This window comes from Phodopus roborovskii, unplaced genomic scaffold, assembly GCF_943737965.1.
Source record: "Phodopus roborovskii unplaced genomic scaffold, PHOROB, whole genome shotgun sequence".
Classification (NCBI taxonomy): Eukaryota; Metazoa; Chordata; class Mammalia; order Rodentia; family Cricetidae; genus Phodopus; species Phodopus roborovskii.
In genome coordinates, this window is record NW_026126682.1 from 4,784,767 (window position 1) to 4,804,171 (window position 19,405).

Consider the following 19,405-nt stretch of genomic DNA (forward strand, 5'->3'; position numbering starts at 1 on the left):
TAATCTTAACTGGAGGCCATGGAGTGCCCTCCCCTCCTGAAAGTGTCTTGCTGAGATTGATCAAATGCATCAAAGACACAGACCACTGAGTGGGTAGCTCCCATCTGGCCAGTACCTGAGCCCTTTCTGGCCTAAAGTTTGGGCTCCTTAACAAAATCCTTTCAGCCATTCTTACCTGTTAAAGGAGTGGCCTGTTTTTCACAACTTTAATGCATTTATTTTCACTGGGGTGTAAGTCCCAGTAGGTCATTCTGGATGACTTTGAACAGATGGCGTCTAGAAGACTAAACTGGGCATAAAAGGTCAATAAAGTCTAAAGGCTACATAGATGCAGTAACTGCAAAGGTAGCCATTAGCCTGCAGGGGAAGGAGCCAGGGGTTTTGAGCCCTATACGTTTTGATCCATTGAAAAATGAATATTCTATGTGAAATCTTGTCATTTAAAATGAAAAATTAATAGCTGTTCTAATACAATGTTATCGCTCAAAAAGAAAGCTACTTTAGTGAGATCTGACATTGAAAGGGTCAATCATATGATCTGCTGTGGGATATACTTCTGCCCCGTACCTTTCCTTGCTGTTTTATGTGAGGAATGGAGTCATCAGACAAGACCTCAGAAATGTACTCTACATTTGATTTCTTCCTCAAGTGGCTAGGGACAGTTTGTTTCATATCTGTGTAGAACTGTCTTAGATGCCCAAACTGAAGGGCCAGACTAGAAGACAGTGGTAAACTCAGTTTGTCTTTTGTAATGGTCCACTCTCCTCAAACACTTTGAAAATGTTGGAAAATTAATTTAATTACACAGGTGAAAACAGTTTATCATGCCAGGAAAGGATAGAGTTTGCTGATGGCTCAATAAGACAGTCTTAGACAAAGGCATGGATTTCCAAGTAGCTTAAGGCAAGGACACAAGGCAGACAGGTGGCCGATAAAAAAAGATGTAGCGAATGAAGTGACTTTAGAACAAGATCACTTCAAATGTGCACTGAATGTTTTCTGGTATTGAGGATATAAAAGGCTAATGTAATATAAGGTTTATTTTGACTACAAGAAAAGAGTTTATAGCTTTGACTGAAAGGTGCCTCGTGTAAATACACTTTGTAGTTAGAGTTAGTTACACATGCCCTGGCTTGGAAGCATTCACAAGTGGCTAGCTGGTGAACTGACTATCTGTCTCCCTACCTGTCTTTCCTCATCAATTATTTTTTTCTGAAGTTATCATTGAAAATTACAGTCATTGTCACGTGCCTTTTGGGAGAGACAGTTGCTCTCGTTTGCAGACTGATTTTAGGAACTCACGAGCTTTAATATTGTCATTGGCATCTATCTCCCATGTTTAAGCATTCTTAGAATTGTTTTTGGAACTAATAGACTTTAGTGTTGATGGTTAGCTTCGAGAAGGATGTATCAGTGGACTTACCAGTGTTGGTATTGTAGCTATTCCATTTAACTACATTATGTCTTCATTCGCTGAGGTAGACAGGATAGACTCATGGAATCAACAAGTACAAGCACAGTGATTACTTCTTTTTTAAATGTCTATTTTGAGAGGAACTTTGAAGCTCCATAATGGTTTGAGTCATGCAACTAACATTCATACTTCTCGGTCTACTGTGGGATCATTACTACATAGATAAGGGCAGTAATGTGTTCATTGAGTGGCATTTCTCTTTCTAAGATTCTTGGCATCAGTAAGACTGCAGATAGCCCAAATGTTTGAGATGTTCCATTCATCAGTTCATTTCCATTCCCCTGTAAAGGAATGTTTAAGACTTTCCACAGTATGACCAGGGAGGCCTGCAGTAACAGAGAGTCCTTAAGGAACGGACTCTCCTGGCCACTGTCCTGAGGTGGGAAACCCTCCTCCAGAGTCAGCAGGATAGGGAATGATCCCAGTCACACGCAGCCTGCAGAAAGAGGGAGATAGGTGATTCTCACTGTTCTGCAGTGACTGGATATGAAGAATAAAAACCACATGTCCTAGCCCCTCACTTAGATGCTAAATAATGAACAGCCCATCTTTAGGTTCTTTAACAGAAACATTGCCTGAGGATGAGATGCCTTCTGAGTACTTTATTTCATTATACAGTTTCTTTTCCTTCTTGTTTTGCAAGGCTTTTAAAATAGTGTCTGCACAGAAGCTCAGTCCAATATAGAATTTATGCATGAAAGATTGATGGCGTATCTAAAAGAAGCCACAGTGATGATAACATGTTCTCTGCCCTCGTGGGGTGTGGATGGAAGGCTGCTGTGTGTTCCAGGACAGATCCACCTGCCTTTCTTCTGCCGATCACCTTGCATATCTGCACAACTTTATCCTGTCCATTGCCCTATATCCTCTGTAGCTATGTTACCTGTTGCCCTTTGCGATTTTGTTCTTTTGTTTTTATGGTTATCATTGAGCCTGACCAAGTGTGGCATTTCTACTTTCTTCTTATAGGGTTTTAGAGTCAAGTTTGTTCATTTATTCATTTCACCCTGTCATTTTCTATTGTCATATAGGATTTAATCGACAGTTGTGGAAATTGGCTCAGGCGGCAGCCATCTGACTGTGTGAGCAGCATGTTGTTATAATGTCCCTGATGGTTGCTATTGGCACTTGCTGACAGCATATGTTCTGTGGGGCAGGCACTTTCAGCTTTTAGAGTTTTCCTACCATCCCTGATGCAGAAAAAAATTGTTCCCAGACTTGGACAGCAGAAGGTAGCATTTCCATCCCCAGTTTGGTCATGGTTTTGTCAGTCTTCAACATGGAGCATCTCAAGTCAGTAAGCATAAAATCAAAATTTAAAAGACCAGTGACTGTTGTATTTGTGCCCTTCATATTCCTGGCATTAGAAAACAGTATCATTACTATGGGATCTGATGGCTGCATTGAGAATTTCCTACTTCCAAAGTATATGTGCAGGACTTTTCCTAGTGATTAGCAATGCCCCCTAGCATGCAGGCTAGAGCTTTCTTTGGCTAAAATGGAAATTGGGAGAACCACAAGATTAGGATGAAGGGAGGTCATCTTTCATTTCCTTTTAGCATGCTGGTTTGAATGTGCATCTTGGAAAGTCACTAAAAGATGGGTCTCAGGTTGTAAACCTCAGGAATGGGAATAAGCAACAGAGAGTTTGGGGAGATCCTGGGTCATTTAGTCTCAGCCTAGGACCACAGTGCACATGCATGTGAAGTGTGCATAAGAGATCAATATGTCCTGGCCATGCTTGGCAGGAAGTCCTGGGCACCAGCAGCAGACTGCATGCTTTAATTTTCTATGTGTTTTATTGTCCACTGCTGTGTCCCTGTTACATTGTTCATTGGCCTGCATTGCACTGGGAGGGGCTTCAAAAGTGGTAGAGTGTTGACCACAGGCAGCGTGGAGTCAAATCCAAACAAAATGTATTTTATTCTGTTTCATTTTACAAAAAGGCCTACAGTGAGAAGAAGCAATCTTAATAAGTTAATCTACACAAGGCCATCAGTTAGTTCTGTTTATGAACAAAGGTTAGCCTCCCCTAAATGTATGAAGATGCATGTATGCACATTCTGCATTCAAGTTATGCTATTTCAGGACATGATCTGTTCTGATGGTTGAGTTTTCAAATAATACAAATAGCCCAAATCTTTAAATATAGCGGTGCTACGATTTATCAGATAACATAGAAAGTGCTGAAGTGAATCCAGACATTTAAGGGGAACACAAGGGTTCCTGTTAAATTACACACTTGTATCACTGCCTAAATTGAAAACCCACTTTTCCTTTCTAATCCAGCACAATATCAAACTGCAACTCTATAGCTCCTCTTTTTAATGGGCACAAATGACCTAGCACCTTTTTTTTTTTAATGGAATATTTATTTATTTATTTATTTATTTTTGCTAACTGCAAAGTGCTTAGCAAAAGGTTCCTTCAGGATGCAGAGCATTTTTTTTTTTTAAACTTTTTGGAAGACTTGCCCCTCCAAACGAGCATTTCCAAATGACAATCTCCAGAAATGGCTCATTTCACCTAACCAAAGCAGTTCAAGTTAGTTGGCATTAGGTCTCTTCAGGTGCTTCCCCCATTCACAGCCTCTGAGGGTGACACCCATCTAAGATAACAGAGACCATCCCCATGGGGACGTGTTAAGAGCATCAGCGTGGTTCACTTGGACTAACCAGGCACTTGTGTGTGTATATACTTAGATTCACATCATTCAAGCCTCCTCTCTGCTACTCCGCACGCACTTCCGGTTCTTAGGCTATTTAAAACTCCCGGGTTTTGGCAAACATCAACAGAAATGTAAATGGTGATTGCCTTCCTAAGCAAGTGTGGTTTGTTTTATGGCTGTTCAAGTTATAAAGTTGTTCTCATATTGTAGGTAAACAAAATCTTGCTGTTTTTAAAGGTCACTCTAACTGGAGATTAACTTTCTGGCACAATTTTATTAGTGTTCACTTCTGAAGCTAATAAGATATCGGAGTTTTCTATGTTACTCTCATTGTAACATCAATAAAGTGGCTTTCAATAAAAGATTTATGTTATTTTGATGCACAGCTCTTTCAGTTTTTTTTCTTCCTGGTCAGCATCTCTGAGAAGCTGTCAGAAGATTCCATTCTTATGGTCCCTGAGGAGACAGGAGAAAAACCAATATTCCATTTGTTGGGCTGTTCCTCTGATGAGGAAGCAAGGGACTTACTTGTCTTCTGACCTCTCTCCTGCCCTGTGACATTTAACTCTTGATGAAGACTTGTTTTGAACTATTGTTAAAACCTGAATACCAGAAACACAATTTATATACTTGAGGATGGATCCAGAAGCAAAGTCAGAACCAAAATCTAAGTAACACAACGTGGGGGTTATGCAAATGACAGGGGCCAGCAAGGGTCAGCTTCCTTATTGCTTATAGTCACCTGGGAAATGATCATTTCTTTAATGATCATTCAGAAGACCTGGGCCAGTTTAAAACCGAATAGCAAGTATTAGGACTTTATAGGACAGTCCAGCCTCCTCATCCTGAGCAGCCTTGGTCTTTTCCTGGACAGCCTGGGCCTAGGTTAAAGCAAAGCTCTGTGACAGTTCAGACAAAACATCTGAAATGAAACCCAGACTTGCCATATAAGATACAGCAGGCACTGTCACACTCTGACATGTAACCTGAGCATAAGTACTGACTAAAGACATAGTAAGTTAGGGTCAGCAAACATGAAATGACTAAATATGTGCAGTGTACATACTAAAACTATCAACATATATTTGTGAAATGAGGCTGGAGAGGCTTATGAATGTTTATTTCACCAGTTGAGAGTTAATTGTTTGCTTGAATGGTCATGTTCACATTGTGCCTGACAAGACAGATACATTGCTAGAGAGAAAAGTGTTACCATTTTTAGCCAACTGTAAGAAACAAACACCACAGATGCTTTTTATATCAGCACACTTCTGCATACTCAGAACAACCCCATGGGATAAGGATTCTCTTCAAAGATGGCCACACTGGGTGCCTTGTTCTTACATAAAATGACCAAGCTACATACATAGCAAGGCATTGGCAGCAAGATGATTATTCAAACATTTGAAAAAAAATTTGTGTGTGTGGGCGTGCCCACGCGCACACACGTGTGCATGAAAACTCATTATAGAACACTTGAAAATTTAGTGAGAAGAGAGATCCTACTCCCAGTGGTTTAAGCCAGGTCAACAATTGATTCATTCATTTCAATTCCTTTCTTGCATATGTTTAAATACAAAACACATGGAAAAAAATGGATTTCAACCATGTTTTAAAATGATCCTGTCTGGTTTTTATTTTTATTACTTTTACTTATGTGTGTGCATATGCATCTGTTCTGGGTATGTGCATCTGAGTGCAGGTGCCTGTGGAGGCCAGAGACAACAACATGGATGCTGGGAACTTGGGTCCTCTGTAAGAGCAGCACATACTCTTAACTGCTGAGCTGTCTCTCTACCCCCAACATCTGCTTTTAAGATGGAAGCATGTACATTATAAAATTTTGTGAGATATAGAAATACATATAAAGGAAATTAAAGTCACCTAGAATCCCATTAGTCAAAGATAAACAGTTAATATATTCTTATCTCCCTGTAGTCTTTTACTGTCAATTTTAAGCTTATAGAAGACTTGTAAGTATAATTAACAAAAGTTTGGATGGATGACAAAAGAGGGCGTGGTGATAGTACTTTTGCCACTCAAATTATCTATAGGTTTCTAAAGAGGAAGACAATAGTCATTCAATACCTCTGTCCACTCAAGGTTTTCAAACTCGCTGAGTCCTACAGCTTGCACTTTGTTTCTACTACATGGATTACCATGTGCATTGGTTTCTTTTGCACCCCCGTGGACCTTACGCCACTTACATATCAGAATATCACACACAAAACATAACCAAATGCCTCAGGGCAACAAAGGATAATAGGTAAGTCTGATGAAAAGATTTCATGTCACAAGAAAATATACAATATGCTTTAAACATTTTGCATACTTAAATTTATATAAAAGACAGCAGGAAAATAAGGCATGGTTAATAATGGCTCAAGGAAGGTATGGCTGGTACAACAGACTTGTTCTTATATTACTGAACTTCAAGAATTTATCATCAAAATTAAAAATGAAGCTTCACTTGTATGTAAAGTCAAAATCCCATTCAACAGCTGTCAGGGAGTGTTGGTGGAAATCTGCACACAGCACTGAAGGCAGGAGGAAGCAAGCATGGGCTCCAGTTGGAATGTTGAGTATATTCAGACAACTTCCTCTTGACTTAGACGGTCATGACACACTGAATGAACTTAAAGAGGAAAATTAGAGTTATACTTCAGACTGCAAAATACTGAGGGTGCTGTAGCCTTTCTGGGGGCAGCTCCCATTTTAGTTCTTTATCTTGGCATTGTGGGAAAACAAAAAGAACAAAAAAATCGCAACTTTCAAAGTCATGCATAAATGAACAGCAGGGTGGGAAGGGTCTTACTGGTAGGGGAACTTTCTATTGTAAAGTCCGATGAGTTCCTCACTTTATGGGGAGGAGGGATCACTTCACCAGATAAAGAATTGAAATATCTAGTAATATTTAAGAGTCTAGAAACGGCCATGGTCAAAAGTACTTGCCCACAGGAGCAAATAACAAGTTTACACTGTCATAGCATGTGAGGACTTCCAAACTGATTTCACCCTGCTACTCTAGCAGCATCTTGACCCAATCATCCTGTAAAAGCTGTCCCATCAATTCAAGGCCATACACAGAGAAAAGCCGACCCTGCCCCAGCCACTCAGAAACATGCATTTAGCAACATCAGTATTTGCTGTGCGTTGCTGTCACCGTCCTGCAGACACCCCCAGACCAGTGCTTCTCAACCTTCCTAATGTTGTGACCTTTTAGTATACTTCCTCATGTTGTGGTGACCCCTGGCTATAAAATTATCTTCACTGTTACTTCAAAACCATAATTTTGCTACTGCTATGAATCATTGTAAATATCTGATATACAGGCTATCTGATATTTGACCCCTGCAAAGAGGTCGGGGAGACCCACAGTCGAGAACTACTGTACAAGACTCTGTCCCCCTAAGCTTATACTCCAACACTGGTAAGGAGCCCCAGTACTAATTCCTGCAACAATTCTGCTAAGCCAACTCGATGATTCCTTTTTGAGAGAAAAGGAACACTTAGAAACCTCTTTATAGTGGTCCCCTCTGATGCCAGAATCTATACCTTTCTCCCTCCCCAGCTAATCGCCGTAAACAGCTTTCTTTAAACAGTGCTTTCAGTTGGCACCTGCCTTACGTTCTCAAGGAACAGCACAGGTGTGCAAAGCACAGCTATAATGTAAGCTACCTGTCCATGATGTGTTTTATACAAGGTGAGAGCAGATGACATGTCTGTATCCCAGGACATCTCAGGACACAGCTGACTGAAACCTGTCAACAGCCCATTGAAAGGCCTTATTGTCACTTCGTATATGTATGTGTATGGGTGTATGCTTGTGTGTCGGGATGCACATGTATGTAGAGGCTAAGAAGCAACCTCAAGTGCCATGCCTCAGATGCTGTCCACCTTTTCAGAGTGATTCTCACTGGCCTCAAACTCACTAAGCAGGTTTGGCTGGAACATTAGTAAGCACTGGATCCAACTGTCTCTACCTCCCTGGTACTGGGATTACCAGCGTTTTGCACATGGGTTCTGGGGATTCTGCCAACCACACTATCATCCCAGCCTGAAAGAGGTATCGTTACTATGATACCTGTGTCACTCAGTCAGAGCAACAGGGAAATCTACTTATATAACCCAGTCAATAAAAGCAACAGGCCCGGCTAGAATCTGAAGTAATACGCCTGCCTCATCCTCAGAAGTTTTGGGATCACAGGCATGAACCACAATGTCCTGCCATGTTTTCTGTTTGTTTGTTTGAAGTAGAGTCTCACAAGCATAGCTCAGGCTGGCCTTGAACTCATGGCAATCCACCTGCCTCACTCTCTTGAGTGCATGCATGAACCACTATGTCCATATTCTTAATAGATAGCTTCAAAAAAGAATCCCACTTTATGTAAAGTATATCTTCTACTTAGCTCTTATTTGCTGAAGCTTACATCATCATATGAGAAATTCACCATTCCTTGTTGACCAGAGTCCCGTCTTCGAAAGCTATCTGCAAAACAACACAGTAAAATGTAGTTTTTCTTTTAATGGTTTTTCAAAAATCACAACTGCTAACTATTTGATATTGGAATCAAACTCCAATAACACTTACATTCTTTTTTTTTTTTTTTAACACTTAAATCCCACAAACAGACAACATAAGGCCATAGAAAAATAGTCATACGATTTAATACATAGCAGTGACATCCTGGGCAGAAGTGTCTCATGGCCATGGATCTGAGAAAACTGACTGGTCTCAGTAGGAGTACTTCAGCTTTCAAGGTCCTTAACTTCAGTGAAAGCATAGGGTTATAAATACCATAGTAAAACAAATGCTGCTTAAGCAAGGAGACAGATGGATTCAGTCCCTACTATGCTAAACGGGCTGTGACCAAATATCCCACTCATTTTAATCCCACTGACCAATCAAAAATGATTAACTTCACTTTTACTCTTTTCAAACATTTCACAGTTGAAGAGAATGACTCATAACTGCACTCTGTGATTGCAATTGCAAAAATTAGGGCTGTGGGTGTAGCAACATGGTCCAGGGTTTAACTAGCATGTGTGAGCAGTCTGTGATCATAGCACCAGCAACACATTTAAAATATAGACAATTATATCTGCAGCATTTTAATCACATGTACTTCAATTACTCATTCATCTGAAAAAAACGTCTGAATTGTGTATTATGCTTCATTTGCTTAAGAGCTGTATTAAGGGTCTACTAATGCACCCCCTAAAACCATAAAAAGAACTGGGGAGAATGGAAGTTCAGAGGCATGGAGAAATGAGAAATGTCATAAAAAGAATTTCCTAGGCTAGTCAGGCTGAAAGGTTTCAGGGACACACCTGTAAGAGCCCTCAGTTTGACACAGCAGGCAATGTAGTCATCAAAGGTGATCTTCCCACTGGTGCTGTATCGCTTTGCAATTGAATTCACAGTTTGGGGGTTCAATCTGAATCCTGGAAGGCAGAAAAAACACCCAGCAAGAAAAGGTTGAAGGCTTGTGAAAACAAGAAAACAACAACAAACCCCAAACAAAACAGTATCAAACTTCAAAAAAAAAAAAATAATAATAAAATAAACAACTGAAGTAAAGAAACTGTCTTCAATAGCACAGGCTTTAGGGACAAACAAAACACGTTTAGTAGGGTAATGGAGAACTCTAGCTGGTAATACGAACCCATTGTCATCAGGGCTTTCTGCAGCTCCTGGGGATCCACTGTTCCACTTCTATCGCTGTCAAAACTGATGAAGTGTTGTCTCCAGCCATTCAGCACCGCCCAGAGCTCTTTAAATTCATTGAATCCCATGGTGCCAGACATATCTCTCTGGAGTATAATCAAGGACCGGAACTGTCTTATTTCACAGCTTAAAGATTTCACAAGAGATTGAGGAAGGGTAAGGGGAAATCAATGTTCCTTCTGTTAAAAATGACAAAATGGCACCCCAAATTTTTAAAAAGCTATTCTATGTTCTTGCTGCTTTAATAAAAAAACATTAATGATAAATGATGTAATAAATGGCCCATGGCTTTACTCTGAGCATGTGATGATACGGCACTTCCAGCCAAGTAAAAAGCAGTTTTCTTACTGGAATTGGGCATGCTTTCTGGGTGCTCCAGGTCATGGATTCTGATAGTCCAAGTTGTCAGAACCAAGGATTTCAGCTGTAGAAAGTAATTTGATTATTATGTGGCTAGAGGACTTTCCTTTCTGGTCCACTCTATTTGGTGTTCTGTAAGCTTCTTGTATTTTCATTGGCATGTCTTTCTTTAGATTGGGAAAATTTTCTTCCATGATTTTGTTGAATATATTTTTTGCACCTTTGAGTTGGGTTTTTTCACCTAAATATCCAGAGATCTACAAGGATGAACCCAACTAACAATCTAAGCAATAGTGGAGAGGCTATCTTAAATGCCCTTCCCCTATAATGAGATTGATGACTACCTTATATACCATTCTAGAGCCTTCATCCTGTAGCTGATGGAAGCAGAAGCAGACACCCACAGCTAAACACTGAGCCGAACTCCTGGAATCCAGTTACAGAGAGGGAGGAGCGATAAGTAAAGGGGTCAAGACCAGGCTGGAGAAACCTGAACGTGGGGGAGCTCATGCACCCCAGTCTGATAGCTGGGAAACCAGCGTAGGACTGACCCAGACCCCCTGAATGTGGGTGTCAGTTAGGAGGACTGGGAAGTCTATGAGGCCTCTGGTAGTGGATCAGTATTTATCCCTAGTACACGAATGGACTTTGGGAGCCCATCCCACATAGAGGGATACTCTCTTAGCCTAAACACATGGGGGAGGGCCTAGGTCCTGCCCCAAATGCTATGACAGACTTTGAAGATCCCCGGGGGCCCCACCCCGGCCACCATGGGGGAGGGCCAGGGCCCGCCCCAAAGCGAGGACGGACTGGAAGACCCCCCCATGGAAGGCCCCACCCTCCCTAGGGAGCAGAAAGGGGGTGGGCTGGGGTTTAGTGGGGGGTGATAGGGGAGTATGGAAGGGTGACAGAACTGGGATTGACATGGAAAACAATTTTGTTTTAAATTTAAATAAAAAAAGGAAAAAAAGAGAAAAATCATAGTGTAATTTGTTGTGAAATAATATATACTATTGCCAACACAGCACCCCATCTTAACATGGGGAAAGAAAGATAGAAAGGAAGAAAGAAAGAAAGAGCCAAGCTGAGAGGAGGGACTGGCTGGCATTCTTCTCTACTTTGATGCCTTACTGAACTAACTCTAATACACACTCCCCACCCTCTCTCTTGAGAAAGGATCTCTGCAGCTCAGGCTAACCCCAACTCACAGTATAGCCCATGCTGTCCTCAAACTCACAGTGATCCTCCTGCCCTAACATCCTGAGTGCTGTGATTACAGGCATGAGCCACCACACCTCTGGCTCCTTGTGCGATCTTGAACAAACTTCCTTCCTGCCTGTTTTTCACACCAAATTGCATCCTAATGGCGAGTTATTTCATCAAGCTTTTTGGTGGTTGCTTATTATTTTGTATTTACTTGTTATTCACCCTGAGATGAAATGTCTTAGAAAGATATTTTTTTCTTTTTGCTGAGGAGAAAAACTCTAGACAACCATCAAGGCAAAGGATACGTCCAACATTGAAACCATAAGGCGACAAGTCTCTAGATTAAAAGCTGTTAAATCAAAGAAAGTACATGAATAAATGTAATTTCAAAATTTCATATCACATTGGAATCAATCAAATTAATTATGAATTTTAAAACATGCTACTCATTTTGCACGCTATTCATTCACCATTTGGTGGTGTTTGGCTTATACCAATTTTGTGGAACCGTGAGGCAAACATGGCCCAGTTTCAAAATATTTACTTCATGTACCTGCCCATGTTAGAGATACCCATAGGAACCCCAAACCCCTTCCCCAGCATGCACAACTGGTACATAGGATTAGGATCACCTGGCAGTCCCACTGTACTCCCAGTGCAGTCATTTCTTTAAGCTGTAGCACTCCTTAACAGATTTAGCTGATTCAATTTTATTAAGCCACTTCCCAATCCCTAAGATCTGGATCTGAAGAACCTGTACTAAAGTCCTGCAAACTGCTAATCTTGGCTAAGCAGAACACTGTGTAGACAGGCTGCTATAATTCACAAGCTAGAATTCTTGGCCTTTACTAGCCAATTACCCTAACTTCTGGATCTGATCCAATGTCATCCTACTTAGCAGAAATACTCCTTAAAGAATATTACTACACGTCACAGGTCTCTAGCATCTACCAGTCCTACAGCCATGAATGTTCGAATAACTGAAAGCTGGGGGTCCCTGCTTTGCTGTAGTTAGTGTACCAGATCTTCCCACCAACGGAAATGGAAAATGTCTTGATTCATGACTTCCTATTAAGTCTTGACTATACAAGTCCATGTGACATCTTTCCTAGTGGAACATGGCATTCAAGTTAACTTGAGCCCATGTTCCTGAACACCGTCTTCATGTTGTATATCTTAAATAAAATACCAATATGGTTATAGGACAATGGTTTCCTCATTTTATTTGATTTACTTATTTGGCTTTTTTGAGAGTTTCATGTAGCCCAGGCTGCCTTCACCTCTATGTAGATGATGACCTTAAATCCCAGCCCTTTCTACCTCCACCTCCCAAATGAGCAGACTGTAGGCACAGATTATCATGTTCACCCAATTTCTTTCTTCTGAAGTTTTCCCAACGTGTTAGCCAATGGCCAACCAACAAGCAATTGACAGATGAAGGGTCTGCACACTGGGAGACACAGAGTGAAATAAAGCCAGAGCACAGACATCCAGATAGGCTTCACTCAGTTTCACCCAGAAACAGCTTTTATTAATGTCAATCTTCAATATAATTTCAAAGCCATCCATGTGGCAGCTTCCCACCTGCTGCTGCTTCCGTTTGCACTACTGCATTGCCTCAGACATCCTTTCATCCAGCAGAAACAATGCACCAGCTCTAGAAAGGAAGGAAGCCTGCCCTACCTGCTTCTGCCCAGCTTCTTGTAGAGGAACCACCAAATTCAAGTAAAGGAGAAGTAGAACTTCTCCTGTGGAGATTGGAACATTCCCCATCAAGTACCTCTCTAGGGCTACTGCTTCTTGGCTGGAGTATCCCACAGGCCCCCCTTCGACTCCAGGTCTGTGGACTATGGCTTGGAATCTGGGTTTGAAGAGGGTGATGGCTTTATGGTTACTGTACTGTAGAACTCTTAGCAGCCCAGAAATTGGGTGGCGCATCATGGCTACTAGAAGGAACTAGGCTAATAAACTAGATCACATGGTCCCTGTGTTTTAGGAAATGGCTTCTTACAATGCATTGGTCTAAGGACATCCCAAAAGTGACTTTCAAGCAAAATTTTTAAAGTTCGCTATTACATATCTTTATTTGGTGTGTGTGTGTGTGTGTGTGTGTGTGTGTGTGTGTGTGTGTGTGGAGAGAGAGAGAGAGAGAGAGAGAGAGAGAGAGAGAGAGAGAGAGAGAGAGAGAGAATTAGAATCAGAGGACAACTTTCAGGTGTTGGTGCAGAACCAGGGTTTGAACTCGGGTCATCAGTCTTGGAGGCAATAGCTAACTGGATCATCTCATCAGCACTCAACACAGAAGTCTTAAAGAATCTGCTTCTAGGCTATGTAGTGCTCTTTGGTCTCTTAAAGTCTGGTGCATCTCTCCTCCTGACTAGTAAGGCACAGACTGGGCAAATGCCATTAAATCTTCCATGTTTACCTCAACTGCCTGAGGTTAAAAAATTAACAATTTAAACATAATTGCCACTGTTCAGTCCCCCTCACCTAGAAAGTGCTTCTCTTGTTTAGGACAAAATTAAAACAACAGAAATTTGAAATTTCTGTTTTGAATTAATTTCCCAACTAGGAAATATAAATAGGACACTGAGGTTACACAAGATGTGGTAACAACAGAAACAGGTGTTTTAAAGGATGGCCATCTACAGAATACAGTACCTCAAACAGTTGCAAATGCCACTGCAAGTGCTTAGGCATGAGGTCCAGCTGGAACACTTTATACCTCAATGCTCACTTTGAAGTGGAGGTGTTAGTCTGAAGTCATGACTCAGTTAACAGATGGAAAGAAGTTAGAAGATAGCTAGACACTTCTCCTGGTCAAGGCTAGGTTTTTTTTTTTTTTTAAGCAGAGTATATGAGATGATGCCGGAGCTTTGCAATGTTTAATTCTCCTTTCGGCTTGGAGCACAGTACTGAAAAGACAGGAAAGCAGGACTCGTGCTGGACAATAGTGCTGCACACCTAGCTGGCAAAGAACTGAGGAGGGGCAGAAAGGCTAGCATGAGGTGAAAGCAGAGTGGGTGTTCTGTCTTTACTGCCCTCAGCATGAACACATCTTCTCGGCTGGAGGGAAGAATGACCTAGGGGATATCATGGCCAACAAGTGTTTGCATTGCCAAGTAGCAAGCCCAGGGCCCAGAGATCAGACTGCAGGACTGGCCATGTCTCAAGGCCACCAGAGTTAAGATAGAATAAGCACTTGGCAAATGGTCAGTGGTACATGCTAGCACTCATTAATGATACCTGACCTGGAGGATGCCATTTCAACACCTTAACTTGTCCTCTGTTTGGTGGCCACCCAAAGTGTCTCACAGGGAACCCATGTCCAAGAAATCCTCTAACCTGTCTCATAGACTGGTGACTTAGAAACTATGCTCAATTAACATAAAAACAACAGCTTAGTGGATCAGAAAAGTCTGCTGTCTTTATAGGTACAATCACAGTTAACAGCTGAAGTACAGAGAACAAGGGGGTTATTAGAATCTAAGAGCATGAACTTACGTTTATATCCTCCAGCAATGCCAGACTGTGTTAGACACCTCTGCAACTCATCAGCATCAATTTGTCCATCCTTATAAAACAATCCAACAAACAAAACACAGGAAGAGGAATCATGACAGTGATCTGTGCTTTCAAGTTCTTAAGTGACAATGACAAGAGAAAGTGATTATATCTAGCATTTTTAGAGGAATGCCTTTCAAAATTGGGTACTCTTCTTATCCTAATTCCAAAAAGAATTTGATGAGAGAATATTTGTTATGTCAAACAGTCTCCACTCAGTTTGAGCCAAGAAACTGTCAAAACTAATCATTAAAAAAAAAAAAAAACAATTAGTTTTGGTATTGTTTAAAAACATATCCCTCAATCCCATTTTGAGAGAGAGAGAGAAAAAAAGTAAGATGTACAGCCGACCTTTCAGGCATCAATAAATGCAAGACTTGGTCCAAGGGGCAAGAGGCTCTTGTTTGTACTTATGACTTAGGACACTATTTTCTGAGCACAATTAAATGTAGAAGGTACATGGTAGGTTCCCAGACCTTCTTATTGGCCGAGTGACATCAAAACTAGGTCTCTCTCTCTCTCTTCCTTTCTCTCTCTCTCTCTCTCTCTCTCTCTGGGATTTTAAATACATAAATCCAAGTTGCTGAGATCCACTGTTATAAATAAGGAGCAATAATTTGAAATTATTAATGATGAATGTGTGGAATAGAGGCCAGGGCTGCTGAAAGCCAAGCAGACGGGTCACTTACATGCCAGAGATACCAGCAATCTAAGAATGCTAGTCTTGAGGTGTGCTGTGTCTTGCGGTTTCAAAGACACGGATCAATAACAGATTAAGTAGATACTTGAGAGGAAAGTCTCCCAGTCTTCGACTCAATTTTCCATTCAAATTCTCAATGCTGTGTTTCTTAGAGTACCACCTCCAAAGGTAACCTGGGGGGGGGGGGTTGCTTGGCATATTCATTATCTTTTTTTCTCTTTCCTAACTTCCTTCCTTCCTTCCTTCCTTCTTTCCTTCCTTCCTTCCTTCCTTCCAAATCCTGATTTCCTTCTTTCTGGCTCTTGTTGTTAAAACAAGTCTAAGGTGAATAAGCAGGGATAAACATCCCCTCTGGATATGGGTTACGTCAACAGTACATTTACCAAACACAGAGTGACCTTGCAAGCATGACACGTGTCCTTCCTCACAGCTGCCATAGATTGTCATACAACTCTAAGGGAGGGAAGTGGGACTTAGGACTTGTCACTGTGTGATCTGAATTCTTTCTCAGGGTCAGTAGGCCATAAAACCTAATAAGGACATAGAAAAGCTAGCATCTACAGCAGGGATAGAGGTCAGCTCCCAAATACAGATAGTAATTCTCCTGCCTGGATGCTGGCGGTTCTTTTCAGCTCTTCTCTACCTCCTAAGGGGATAAATGATTAATTATCAAATTCAACTGAATTTGATAGTAGGTGTTTATCATAATTGGGCTACAGAATTACTAATACATGCCTTTAAGTTGGACAAACAGAGGTTTTATGTTTAGAACTTGAATTTCTTCTCTGTAAGTAATCCTTGCTCTAACCTGACAACACAGTTCTAAAGGTATCTTTCTACTTCACAGACCTTCAAAGTATATTTATAATCCCCCTTTTGGTTCAATCGAACCCCTAGTTCAATCACAAGTTTTGAACTGATCTAGTGGTATTCTCTGTTCAACTTTGCTCAGGACAAAAAAAAAAAAAAAAAAAAAAAAAAAATGTTTTAGTTTTTCCGTTCCTTTTTTCTCCTTTTGCCTAGGCAAAGAGACTCAGTTCCAGGGCAAAAGTTCGTTTAGCTGCCACTGCACTAAATGATAACACAAACAGAACGATTCTTCAGTATTACACAGAAAGAAAGGGCTAACCTGTCCAGCCACAGCAGCGAAGTAACCATAGAGCGGATCCTGAGTTTGTCCGGGAAATGCAGGCCCTCCGGGAGCTCCTCCATACTGCTAGAAGGAAGAGCAGAAGCATCAGAACGGTTTGTTCTCACACAGGCAAGGCTTTGGCGCAAAGCAGAGACAACTACGACTGCTGCCTACCTGCCCTTCATAGCATCTCCCTCCCCACAACCTCACACACAAGGGCAGCGACCCACACTGCTCTTCCACTCTCGCTCCCATCGACATTCAAACGCTGGCGATTTGATCCAAAATAAGTGTCCACGAAAGTGATGCCACAATATGTGAAGTCACTTAAATTCTCTATTAAATAGGGGCTTGCAGAGGTGAATGTAACCGAAGCAAGCGATTTAGCAGCATAGCTCGCGACTATTTTCCTGTTGCTTTAAACCGCTTTTACGAAGTTTTTAAAAAGCGCCAGAAGTACTAGGTGAGGTTGGTGACAGATGTGTTGGGGGAAGAAGGGGGATGGCCCCGCTGTATCTCAGACGAGGGTCCTTTAGTCCCTGACAGTACACCCCTAACACCTGGCGAGGTGGCCTTCCTCTCGGACCCTGGCTCATTTCTCCAGACTTTCTGGTCTCCCCTGTCACTTTCTTTTCAAGAGAGTGACCACTGGACCATTCCAGATCAAGATGGCTGTTGTTGCTTTGGGGGCATTCTAGAGCAGGAAGTGAACACAGCCTGCACTGTATCACGCGCCACATTTCCGAATCACCGAGTGGGCTTCCCTGGTCGCAGCCCACACACCCCTTGGCCCCGGGAGAGCCCCTAGGAAGACAGGGGGTGGAAGAATGGAGCGGGGCCGAGTCTGGACGTCAGGGACTGGGCGAGCGCGCGGGGAGCATCTAGACCGGGGATCAGCTCGCAGCGCCTCCTCCCGCGCGTCCGTGGCGCCCTCTCGCCCCGGGAGCAGCGAGGCTGCGGTTGCCGAGCTCTGCACTTACCCCGCCTGGGTAGTACCCGCCGCCGGCGCCAGGGTGCCCGGGATACGCCATGGTGCAGACTGCGCCTCTGCCCTGCACGTCGGCTACTCCGCCCTCCAGCCCGCCCGGAGCCGCCCTGGAGCGCACCACACCGCCCCACACGGGGGCGGCGCCCGCCGCAGCCACCCATCCGTGACCGCCCCGCGCCACCACGCGCGCTGCCCGCTCTCTGCGACCTCCGTGCTGTACCAGCGACCCTGTCGGGCGGTGTCCCAGGGCCCCAGACAGAGTTCATGCCAGCACCCGTTCTCCCTCCCGGCCTAGTGGCACATTCCGACATCCACGCACCGCCCCGGGATTTTTTTTTTTTTTTTTTTTTTCCTTCTTCCTACTGTGCTATTTTGTGGTACATTTATTATTTTACATTGTTGTCGGATTGGGAAGGTGGTGTAAGAGCGCTGTGCACTATTGTTAGGGAGAGGTTGAAGAGCAACTGCAAAGGGTGAAGGAGACACTTCAAAATCAAAATAGAAAAACACCTTTGAAAACAGGATGAAAACTTCAGCACTGGGGGGGCGGTTAGCTTTGAATGAGGGAGGCATGTTTCTTTGCCAACTGTTAAGCTGGGTGTTGCTGGTGCGATTGCTAAGTGGGTGGAGTGGGGTAGGCGAAGGGGACATTTTCTGGGCAGGACAGCCTCACCCAGATCATTCGCAGAAAAATTGATGTATTTTTCTGGATGATTCAACTAGAAACAACTTCTGGTGATTATTACTGGAAAGGATGTGTAACTCACTTGGGTTGTTCAGAAAGCGTTTCGGTTTTCGTTTTCGCTTTTTAGTATAATTGAAATAAGAGGAAAAATGTTGGCTCACCCCTGACTGTTAGGACTGGACAGTGGGTTTCTGTTGTTCTTATTGTTTGCCTCTGTGGACCAGGCTCTAGGTTTAGCCCAGAACTTGTGGCCTCAGCCTCCCGCTGAGTCATCATGCCTGCCTGCTTTTGTGATTGTACCATTTTGAGACACTTTAAAGGACAAGACTGACCAGTGTGAGACCATGGCTTGAACCACTGACTCATCAGCACTTCTCTCGAGTCCCCTTTTTGGATACATGAACTCCAAAAACAGAAGTTCTGAATAGTGAGAAAAATTCTAATAGTCCTTATTGCCACATAACAAAAACATGACGTGTGTGTGTGGCTTTCCTCGTGTTTGATTCTGGAGATAAAATTACTGTCAGTCCAGGTGGATTAGAAGTCCTGTGTTTCGAAACTTTACTCACTGAGATGATCAGGGCTGTTTGAGTTTAAGCTTTTTCAGGACTCAAGTTTGAAAAGAAAGCAAACAAACAATGTGTCCCTAATAAAATGTTTGTAACTGATAAAGGATTAGTTTTATGGACAAGTGACTATGCTAATTGTTACATTAGGAATCTAGAGTCTTGCTCCTTTCCCCTTAAGAAGTGAACTTTAATGGAGTACTTAAATGAAATTCTGACAATGATTGCCAACAAATTAGTAAGTGCCTGCTTGCTGCTTTGTGTTCAGGAAAAAAAAATGTAGCAACTAATAATGACAACAAAGATTAACATATATAAAGAAAGTAATTAGTGA

At 42.3% G+C, this 19,405-nt stretch overlaps 1 protein-coding gene across 2 annotated transcripts; it reads right to left on the minus strand.

Moving 5' to 3' along the window:
* Positions 1 to 6,456: 6,456 nt before the first annotated feature.
* Positions 6,457 to 17,981, minus strand: Sri (sorcin). 2 transcript variants are annotated; one of them, XM_051174544.1, is made up of 8 exons: positions 17,813 to 17,981; positions 16,830 to 16,916; positions 14,941 to 15,010; positions 11,742 to 11,785; positions 9,809 to 9,956; positions 9,474 to 9,587; positions 8,573 to 8,631; positions 6,457 to 6,777 (listed from the first exon to the last, which is right to left on the minus strand). In XM_051174544.1, the coding sequence occupies exons 1-8, from the start codon at positions 17,861 to 17,863 to the stop codon at positions 6,751 to 6,753; spliced, it is 600 nt and encodes a 199-aa protein (XP_051030501.1). In that variant the 5' UTR covers positions 17,864 to 17,981; the 3' UTR covers positions 6,457 to 6,750. The 2 variants fall into 2 exon arrangements, with proteins under 2 accessions (XP_051030501.1, XP_051030502.1); XM_051174545.1 differs by having other exon boundaries at positions 16,830 to 16,913; positions 17,813 to 17,965.
* Positions 17,982 to 19,405: the final 1,424 nt, after the last annotated feature.